Source organism: Schistocerca americana, chromosome 2, assembly GCF_021461395.2.
Source record: "Schistocerca americana isolate TAMUIC-IGC-003095 chromosome 2, iqSchAmer2.1, whole genome shotgun sequence".
In the NCBI taxonomy this organism is placed as follows: Eukaryota; Metazoa; Arthropoda; class Insecta; order Orthoptera; family Acrididae; genus Schistocerca; species Schistocerca americana.
The window spans coordinates 637,340,172-637,351,709 of NC_060120.1; the positions used below are offsets into that span (position 1 = coordinate 637,340,172).

Below are 11,538 nucleotides of genomic sequence, written 5' to 3' on the forward strand. Positions count from 1 at the left end.
TTCTTTTGAGCTTTCTCATACCTCTCAGTACAAAATGGTGTTTCAATATACATGAAATTACATATTCAGTGGGATTTCAATTAGCTTTATGGTCTAGGGGTCACCCATTTCTGCACTGGAAATCTTACTGTTTTATCAGCTTATTTGCCAGCAAACAGTTGGACATTGTTTCATGCTAATAAAAGAAGATTAGTTATTACTCAATTTATTGTTCAATATACACCTCATTGCTGTAGCCTCAGTCGCCCAGTTGCTATGAAGGCTGTAGTACAATCTGCTATCATCAGTGGTAGACTGTGTTGCTAGAGATCACTGTCAGTCAGCATCGACAGCTGACTGCCACCCTGGCAGGTGTCCACATGCCAATTCAAAGGCACTTTCCATGGGGCAGATCAAGGAAGGTGTGACTGAGGTGCATGTGTAATTGATTCACATGCCACCCTGAGAATGCTCGGTCCCTCTCTGGTCATTGCCCGAATTGTCCCTTCAGGAGGACCATGGTATTGGATGCTATGAAGTCTGATGTGATGTATGTTGATCCTGGCCTGCCGGTTAGGTATGCCCTCTGGCCTGTACAAAGCTGAAGGGTCAAATCATCTTGAGGCCTGAACTGAAACTGGTGGGAGGACCCATGGCCTACCCATTAGTGGTAGACACATTCCTGGACTTCAGCGTCAGTTAATTGTGGTTGTGGAATTGCTATCATTACAGCAGACATACTGTGTATGACTGTCACAGGGTGAAAATGCTGGAACAATCTTAAACAAAATGTTAACAATAAAATAATCAGAGAATTGAGTGCAAATGACAAGAAATTTGCCATCAATCCTAGCCGCACCGTCTGAGGTGAGGTACCTTGTCATGGTCCGTGTGGCTCCCCCCCTCCCCCAAGCCCGAGAGTTTGGTCCCCTAAGACCTTACCACAAATTTGCAAATTTTTCCATCAATCCTACTGATTGACTGTCTAAGCTAGCTGGTCATGTTATTTATCCTGAACTGAGAGAAGGTTTTGCTGAGACACACCAGTTACATTAACTTAATTGGTCCAGTTTATTACAAGTGGTCAACTGTCTCTGGCTCTGCTACATTTGCTTAATTGGCTTGTCAGTAGTTCTAACTGCTCCATCAGGTCACTGATAGGTGTTGTTGCATCCTATCTGTTGCATCTTATTTAACGTTAAGAGGGCAATGAAGGTAGTTTTGTGTGTGCTTGTCTTATAATTTCTCGCTTAGCTCTCTCACAAGTGTTCAGTTTGCACTCTTGCTGACCAGCTGTGTCAAAATATTTATGCCTTGCATCTGACTTGGGTTGACACATCCCTACACTGAAGCAGTGCTGGGGTGTGGGTAATGGTAATGAATTCTTATTGACGTGATAAAGTTGAAAGGTGAATTGACCTTCAAAGAGTGAAAGATTTTAATTTTAACACTATGGCAATATTGGCTGGCAGTGTAGTTGGAAAAAAAGTGTAAAATATTGCTGGAATTGCTGTATTAGAATAGCACTCTGTGGTATGTCTGAAACCTGATTTCACATCTTTTGAAGATGAAAAAAAGTTTAACATACTCTAGTTGTAGTTTCAAATGTTGTGAAAACAGATTTGTCATCCATACTTAAATGTAATAATACAGGGTGATTCAAAAAGAATACCACAACTTTAAAAATGTGTATTTAATGAAACAAACATAATATAACCTTCTGTTATGCATCATTACAAAGAGTATTTAAAAAGGTTTTTTTTTTTTTTTTTTTTTTTTTTTTCACTCAAAAACAAGTTCAGAGATGTTCAGTATGGCCCCCTCCAGACACTCGAGCAATATCAACCCGATACTCCAACTCGTTTCACACTCTCTGTAGCATACCAGGCGTAACAGTTTGGATAGCTGCTGTTATTTCTCGTTTCAAATCATCAATGGTGGCAGGGAGAGGTGGCCGAAACACCATATCCTTAACATACCCCCTTAAGAAAAAATCGCAGGGGGTAAGATCAGGGCTTCTTGAAGGCCAGTGATGAAGTGCTCTGTCACGGGCTGCCTGGCGGCCGATCCATCGCCTCGGGTAGTTGACGTTCAGGTAGCTACGGACAGATAAGTGCCAATGTGGTGGCGCTCCATCCTGCTGAAATATGAATTGTTGTGCTTCTTGTTCGAGCTGAGGGAACAGCCAATCCTCTAACATCTCCAGATACTGTAGTCCAGTTACAGTAGCACCTTCGAAGAAAAAGGGACCAAAAACTTTATTGGCTGAAATGGCACAGAAAACGTTCACCTTAGGCGAGTCACGTTCATACTGAGTTGTTTCCCGCGGATTCTCAGTGCCCCCTATACATACATTGTGACGGTTGACTTTCCCATTAGTGTGGAAAGTTGCTTCATCACTAAACACAATCTTTGAAACGAAAGATTCATCTGTTTCCATTTGAGCAAGGATAAAATTACAGAAATCGATTCTTTTAATCTTATCAGCTGCAGACAGTGCTTGAACCAATTTCAGGCGATAAGGTTTCATAACTAACCTTTTTCATAGGACTCTCCATACAGTTGATTGTGGGATTTGCAGCTCTCTGCTAGCTCTGCGAGTCGATTTTCCTGGGCTGCGAACAAATGCTTGCTGGATGCGTGCTACATTTTCATCACTCGTTCTCGGCCGTCCAGAACTTTTCCCTTTGCACAAACACCCATTCTCTGTAAACTGTTTATACCAACGTTTAATACACCACCTATCAGGAGGTTTAACACCATACTTCGTTCGAAATGCACGCTGAACAACTGTCATCGATTCACTTCTGCCGTACTCAATAACACAAAAAGCTTTCTGTTGAGCGGTCGCCATCTTAGCATCAACTGACGCTGACGCCTAGTCAACAGCGCCTCAAGCGAACAAATGTACAACTAAATGAAACTTTATAGCTCCCTTAATTCGCCGACAGATAGTGCTTAGCTCTGCCTTTTGTCGTTGCAGAGTTTTAAATTCCTAAAGTTGTGGTATTCTTTTTGAATCACCCTGTATATGGAGAAGGAAGTACTTGTAAAGATTGCTTTAGCTAGGTTGGAGAAGTTTTATAATCGGTGAAACTGTAATGACACAACAGATAGTATCTGATGAGTAGTCCCACTTCTATAAACAAGACTTCCTGTGAACACAAATGAATAGTGTGGAAATAGTTTATGGTGGGTAAAATTTAAAAATTTTACTAGTTTGTGAGAAATGTGTGTGATTAGGTTGCAAGCATTGTTACTCTTAAATTCTGAACTACTGCGTCTTGAAATGAAGGTTGTTTCAAAAAGAATATATGTATTTATATTGAATCTTAAGACAAACAATTCTGAAATTTCAGACACAAATTTATGAACTGCTCTTGCTTTAGAGTACAGATATTCAGTATGTCCTCCATCATAAACACAAATAATACTGCATCAGTACTCAAATGCCTCCCACACTCAGGTAAGCACATCCATAGTCAGTGATGTTATGGCAGTACAGATAGGGTGTCAAAACTCCTCTTGATTCTGTGGTCGTTTGGTGCATAAACATTGTGTGTAATGAAACACCACAGGAAATAGTTGCAGGATGTCAAATGTAGTGACCGTGGAGGCCAGTGGAGAAGTGTTGGAGGCCAGTGGAGAAGTGTTAATGTTCCGGCTGTTTGATGACCAATCCAGTGACTCGGTCTAGTTTCATTCAGATATTCCTATACATGGTGACTCCATTGAGGGGGTGCTCCATATTTTTAAAAATGAAGCTGTCCTCATTCAGCCTCGGAAGCAACAAGTTTTGTAACATAACAAGATATTGTTGGCCGTCAACCTCTTTGCTGGCAGTTTTACTGCAGATTCTCCCATTTCAGAAAGTGTTAATAATGCTAACACAGGAATACCTGACAAATTACTATGTCTTTGTCAGACTGGTCATTGCTTGCATAGGTTGTTTTAAACGATGGTCCCAAACCCTCCTCTGCTCTGGGTGGGTAGTTGCCTTTGCTCACACCTTCTTTTGTTTATTCTCTTCCCCTCCCCCTCCCAGTTGATTCACTTCTCAAGATCTTTTTGCAGAATAAATATTTTGAATGGTTCCACGTAATGCTTTGCAAGGTTGTAGACCATAGTAAAATATAGTTGATCAGTGTTTAATGTGATTTTATTGTGTGTTTTTGCCCTGCTGCTGCTCATGTTCATTGATATGCTTAGATGCCAGAATTATTTCAATCCCTGTGTTACCATATCCTATCCATTTTAGATGTTCAGCTGGTTATTCTTTGGTACTAAGGAACTCCTTCGCTTCATTTATTCCTGGTAAAGTACCTCAGCCTTTCAGTCATATTTAATTTTTATTGATTTTGTCTGAGATGATGATTGTCAAGGACAGTCTTTACCATTGATGTATGCTTCTCTTCACTTGTTGATGCGTAAACTTGAATAACATTGTGTGAAACAGATGATATTTCACATTGTTCAATTTCATCTTTCCCACATTATTTTTGCACATATTGGTCATAAAGAGTCTCATATTGTACCAAAATATCCTCAGAATTCATATTATTGAGGAAAAGACCTTGTTTCACAAAGCACCTAGCAGAACCAGCGCACGTTGGTCTATCGATTACTCCTATGATTTTGAATGCATCCCTGTTGGTTTTTGAACATTTTTGATCTAATTCTAAAGTTGATTTCTGAATGAATCGTCAGTTGATTTCTGAATACGTGCATAGTGTACGTGACCTCTCTGTCAGGGGAATCCCCGTCGCATCTAGAAATAAACTTTCCTGCAGACAAAAGAGGACGTGTCTATACAAGCTGAGCGAATAAAGCCAAAAGGATGAATGACAATCGCTGTTTATGTGGTTGACTGAGTTTGCAAATGATGAGCATTGTTATAATTACTAGCGAATTCCAATGATTCAGACTGCCATAGTGGAAATAAACGACTAACAGATTACGTGTTGTCTTCTCCGTGTATCCAAGAAAATGAAATTTTGACGGAAAATTTTTGGCCAGATCGCTACACCACTAAGGGCCAACTATACAGTCCCTGGCTAGCAGCCGCTAAGTTCTGTTCTGGGAGTATCGCGGAAAACGCGTTGTACGAACACGTAATAATGCCTAACCAGAGAATAAATGCAGGGTAATAAAACCGGTGATTGTGACAGGGTTAGTGAAGTTAATCACAGAATAAATTTTGACACTGGCAGGAATAGTTACAGAATTAGTGATGACAGGATTGTTTGTTAGAACGAGGAGGGTGAAGAAACAGGGACTCTCACAAATTACGGAAGCATATGAATATTTAAATTTTTATATGAATTTCGTGCTACTACTTTTCAATCTCATGCTTCAGAAGCTAGAGAGTATGAATGAAATGTGAAACTTTTTGCTTGTAGTAGGCCTAATAGGCATTTGATATTGGTATTTCATGAATTATATTCTGTCGTGTTATAAAAATGACCATTTGTGCCAACAGTCTCGTTTATTTGCTGTGTGTAACAATTGCATAATATAATTAATAATGATGTTATTAATACAAATGTGATAGAATCCTTGAAAGTAAAATACTACAGGCTTGTTTCGTTTTATCTAGCAGACTGACAAAATACACATAATCAGATTGAGAAACCACACCAGTCTTGGTACTATTTGTATTAACAACAGCTTTTCTAGTATTAGATAACGACATTTCGTATTTCATGTAGCAAAGTGTTAACGAACTTTGATCGGGTAATAGATTCTTTCCCAAAAAGGAAAGTATGCCATATAAAGCTGTGGCAAGATTAGAGAGGAAAAATAAGCTAGGACTTACGGTTTGAAGAATTGTGTACTGTCTTGCTTGTCTCATGTCTTTACTCGTTTTATGTATCCTATATTTAATTTTATGTCACACAAAACAGCAAGTTATTAGCTAATAGGCACTAAAGACTGCAAGTTTTCTGAAGCGTTCTTGTTCTGGAGATTTTTTGAAGAGGGTCAGGACGCCAAACAGGTTGACTGGGAGCAGGAGAGGCACCACAGGACATTTTAATTTCCACTGGCCTGAATGTAGTTTGATGGCACCCATTACAAAATATTACACGCTTGAATTCCACAGAGCAAAATACGGAGACGTGTAATGGAAGAATGCTTTGTGAAGAGGCGTGGCACTGCACTTCAGCACACTTGAGACTAAATAACATGTCTTAAGTTCCCTTCAACATATATCTTTTATGTATCAGACTCTTCAGAAAGACGTGCGCTACAAAATGAAGATATTTTTGAAAAATCGATTTTTTAAATATTTGACGTCCTACCTCAAACACTCGAGGGAGGGGGAGCACCACTATCTAATATTGCCCCGGTTCGGAAATATTGTAGATCTGAACCTGATGCACGCATCAGTCTGAGTTTTAGTGGGAGGTGGTAGTCTCCATGTGACCTGCGTTTACGTTAAATGATTTTGCTGTTTCCTCTTCGTTTATTTCTCTCACATCAAATGAAAGGAAAACGGATTTCTGTGGCCAGGAGCTATCAAGTGAACTGAAATACATTCACATAATTACGGAAGGCTAAAATATGTTATTAGTTTCAGATTTTATTTTGTTTCCACCTTTCTGACAGGGAAGCATTCATCGCCTCGCAGAACAATGAAGTTATTTTTGTCGATTTGTTAAAGAAATTTGACTTTCATTAATCTGTCCTGCTGAGGCAGGCAATTTATTTGAAACGAAGTGTTTAATTCCACACCATTGGCTAATTTCAACTGTTAGCTGCATTTTAAGTTCACGTTTTCATCTTCTAGCATGTATGGTTATTATGCCATAATAAAGAACCTAACATGAGTTAAACTGTAGTGGCACTCCAAGAAAATTTACATCTGAATCTGGACATACGAATGTGCACTTTAAGCCAATTTGTGCATTTTAGTGTTGTTCACAGAATTCCCATGCTCTTGGTGTATCCTCGAATGTCTTGTTTATATTATGACGTAACGTAAGATCTTTCAATGTTTTATACGTGCGAACGTACGAGCTTCCTGCATCATCGTAGCTGTGCAAGCGCGGCGACGCCTGTCATCTGGCGCAACTGCTGAAACGAATCTATTTCTAACAGGTCGCGGGAAAATATTCCAAATTGTTGTTAAAAAAGCATACCTTTCAAGTAAAGTAAATTTCCTTTTACACAAGATGAACTCTGTGCACGAATGTCTGATGAATTTCTTAAATCACAGAGCGTTTGACTCTCATTCAAAAATCAAATCTTTGAGGATGACCATTTAGAATATTTTCGAGCCCAGATCATCAGACATTTTATGTCGTTGTCAAAATTTTTACTGGTGCGTTTTTGTGATGTGTCTTAAAGTGTAACACGCACAGAAAAGGTCAACATCATGTGTGAAAGCTTAGCTTCTCTTGCAGCTTATTAATCTTAGAGACCAATACTATACGTAAAAGCTTTCTTTTGTTGTAGCGACACTCGATGTATCAATTTAAACCATTACATTTTCCTATTTGTGTGTGCACACTACTTAACTGTGATGTTGCTATTGGCTGACTACATCACGTTTCCTTTGCTCTGAATATCCGCTGTCATTGGCTGGCGAGATCGCGTGACACGAGCTACAACTGGCTTACAAAACCGCATCGCAGTCTCGGATTTCAATCCTTGGGAAAGTAACATGTGGTGTTCGGTGGAATTCGAATTTATACTTTCGTAATACGAAAATATGCAGTGTACATGTTGCTGCACATCGGACATCTTTCCAAAATGGGGTTCTCCACGAGTTTCATTTTCTAAGTGCCGGGAAATTCTACGCCGGTGTATAAATCACAACCATTAAAAAGATTGATAAGTTTCACAGTTCCGAGGAAAAGTATACTGTTACTTGACATTGAAAAAGTGTATTTTCGTCTGGGAGAAAGTGTATTTTTAACCAGAAATCCTGGAAAAATCCGGGTTACTTTACCCTGCATAATATTTTTGGATACGAGTATCTGAAGCAGTGGTGTTGGGCATTTCACTGAGATTGATTTGAAGTAATGCTCTCTTGAGTTTCTATTTAAGATATTTTACCACCAAGAGCAATTAATCCTTAGCCTGTGACCCATTATAAGGCGAGCTCACCCGACATTTTAACAATTCAAGAAATGACCTGCTAAATTCAAATGTATTTGTACCATTTTATATTAATATATAACTACAAGAAGGAATTGTGCAAAATGGTTGCCACATTTGGTGAATACTGACTGTAGGCAACTGTGAATTATAATTTCTTAAATGTTTGAACAGCATTAAAACTGTACTGCACAGATATGTTACTGTGATAGTCTGGGTCCTCTGCACAAGAAAATGTTAAGCTGATTTAATCTGGTAGAAAGGTTATGTCCGTTGTTTCCAAGGAGTACAAGAACAACCTGCAGTTTGAGGAGGGGGGGAAAATAACAACTGGTAAATTTGTCCTAAAGTCTCCAGGATAAGTTGGTAAAAAATGAATGATGCATCAAATGTAAAAGGTCAATGGAGAGACCCCACATGTATTTCCACACAAGAAATTTGTTGCTAAAATCATGGGGTACCCAGTGAGAAAAAGTTACAGTAGCCAAGGTGGTTATTTTGTGGACTTTTACAATAATTTCGTGAATGGGGAACTGAAAATTCAAAAAATTGGGCACGGTCTGATTACCTAAAACAGGGATCCTAAGCTATTCTCTCGTTGCTCTCATCTCTGTGTCTACTTGTAAGTTCATAGATGTATTGTAGATATAAAGGGTTTGTAATGTCTTCCTTTCATCCATGTCTTAAGAAAATTGCAGCCAACTTTCTTCGCTTATTTTATAAGCCTAACTTGCTGATATGAAACACAATTTAGTGATTCATTATGTTTGTGTGCGTATTGTTTTGTTTGTTTTCCATTCATTTTAATGCTGTAACAACCCATTGGGTGCAATGGGTAACTACCATGAGAGGATTTTTCTTCTTAGAAATGCTAATGGTAGCAGCTGATAAGTAGTTCAGCTTAAAACTGCTTTTGTTGGTGACAGGTGACACTAGTTATGAAGCTATGGTCGTTGCATGACCTGCATGATTATTGGCTATACATTACTCTCTTGGTCAATGTTTGTATCTATATATTAATTGTAAGTCAAGTATTTTGCATTATCCTTGTTTTTTTCTCCTCTAGAGTATCTCCTGAACATTTATGTAGTTCGTTATGTGTATGAAGTATCATTTATGGCTTGAGTGCAGTGTAATTGCCAACATAATTCTGGCTGTTTTTTGCCTGCTTGCGGAACTTCTGGGGTTGCTTCTGTAGCACAGCACTCACTCTGTTTGTCACTATATAGGCTCCTAGCTTTGTTGGAAAAATTTGATTTATATTTTATTTGGATTAATATATACTTAAATGCTTGGTCAAGAACAGTCAGTTTCTTCTCTCTTTGCTTTATCATGAGATCTTGTGGAAAGTATCAAAATGAAACCCTATAGCAGCTTCCCAATAGCGAGCCTCTTTCATTTAGGTTATAGTGCTTTGTCTTGTATTTAAGCAGAGCTGCTTTAGGGGTATATGAATTATATAAGGTAGACTATTTCTTTGAAGCTTCCGTTTACTTTACAGGTCTTGGCTCAGGACATTTGAGTGTTAATAGCTAGACACACACACACACACACACACACACACACACACACACACACACACACACACAGATGTAGTACCAGTAATATAGCTGCACAACATTGCTTTCCTTATTCACAAAGATGATTTACCATTATTAAATGTAAGAACAATGGAAACTAAGAAAGCAGAAGACTTAACATTTCATGTCTGTTTATCTATGAGTAATGGGTAATTTTAATTGTTATTACTACAGTCAAAGTTAGAACTTCGTGGAAGATGCAGCAGGAACTTGGTAGAGCTGAACCAGCTGCGCAGTAAAGTAAGTTCCGTGTGATACTTCTACAGGTGATGTGGGATTAAATTACCTGAAACAGGCTTGTTTGCACATATTTGAGAAGCAGCATTTGTGAAGTAATACTGGCTCTATAGGGGCAAAATACCACTATAATTAGCATTTTTGCATTTATTTTCTTGTGCTTTATTTATTGTGTCTAACTAGTAAGTTTGTTTGAACTTCCCTGTCACTTCTTTTTTCCTGTATCTCTTCTTCCATTTATTGTGTTGCTTGTTTAAGTTTTGCTGTCTGTCCTGAATGTTGGCGATCAGGATTCTCAGCAAATTTGGATTGGTGAATTAGGATTTTAATGTTTTCAGTCTCAAATTATCACGAAATGCCAATTTCTTTCAAGCCTTCATGAACTTCTGTAGGCTTCATTGATGAAAATCCACACCACCTGGCTAAGATTAGAATTTAGTTTGTAAGCTTGTTGTCCATTCTATATAGGTGACTTTAAAACACTTTTAACTGCTGGTGTCTGCTCTCTCTCCCACCCCCTTCAGAAACTATAGATCTGTGATAGTTTGGAAATTGTTGCTGGAAAAAAGAAAAAAACACAAAGTTGTTGACACTGGTATTCAGGAATGTTATACTTATGTAATTTTTTTGTTTCAGCATACCCTCAAAGGAACGTTCCCGGAAGCGAGATCATGAACCTGAATCCCTATTGGAGAGGAGCCACAAATCTCTGAAGTCCTCCAGCAGCACTTCCAATGAGAATCCTTAGTCAGCTAAATTCTTCATGGCTGTATTTGCTACTACTTCTGTTTTACAAGTTAGAACTGTTGTTCCCCTTATGATTGGAGGCTGTATACCATCTTCAGGGATTAGTGTATGTGTGTATTGTATTATTCAATGTCTAGACATTAGTCTTAAAATGTATTACAAAATCACTTTGCTGTTTAAGAGAATCTTTTCTTGTCCTATGTTTCCCTAGAATTTGTGCTACCCCACTTCCTTCTTCAAAAGTATGTTTATGGATCTTCAGCACAGTACATAAAGAAAATGTGCTTTCAGTTACTATTGTATTATATAAAGGTTAGCATGTTTCCAAATATATATAGGAACTGTCCATATGGCACACAGTTTTAATTTGTTGATAAAATGTCAGTTTTTAATATTTAGCAGCTCATAGACGATTGTACTAAGCAAACATTCTAAATTGCCGTCATTATTGTAACATTGATGCATAACTATTATTCACCAAGGTTGTATTATTCCCCTTAAGGTTTTGTGTGTGTGCGTGTGTATGCAAGTTGTTATATGATTAAAATAAAGTTCGGCTGAATTTGATGTCTGTTTCCTTTGGAAGAGCATATTGTGCATATATTATAATATATTCATTACCAAACATCTTAAAACTTGTAATTGTGTTGTTTGCACGCGTCAGGAGGGCAGGTGAATGAATTTTAAATTTTATTTATTAATTTAATATTTCCAACTCTTGGTCTACACAATAGGCATATCTGCTAGCTTGTAGATGGGCATTCAAATCAAAATGTTCTGGGAAATACATAAGTTTTGTAGAGTGGTAGAAACTAATTGCTGAATGTTTCGTGCAGATTTCTTTTTTCTCCCAATTGATTCAGAAGTGGGTACACTCAGATAACATTGAAACTAT

General features: G+C 38.1%; 1 protein-coding gene across 3 annotated transcripts in view; it reads left to right on the forward strand.

Annotated features, from left to right (window-relative positions):
• Positions 1-11,210, forward strand: part of LOC124596626 (myeloid leukemia factor) — a 140,382-nt gene extending 129,172 nt beyond the window's left edge. For all 3 annotated transcript variants that reach the window (XM_047135853.1, XM_047135854.1, XM_047135852.1), the window contains one exon: positions 10,533-11,210. In XM_047135853.1, the coding sequence (XP_046991809.1) occupies positions 10,533-10,644 (112 nt within the window). In that variant the 3' untranslated portion in view covers positions 10,645-11,210. The remainder of the gene's footprint in view (positions 1-10,532) is intronic.
• The last annotated feature ends 328 nt before the right edge of the window (positions 11,211-11,538 follow it).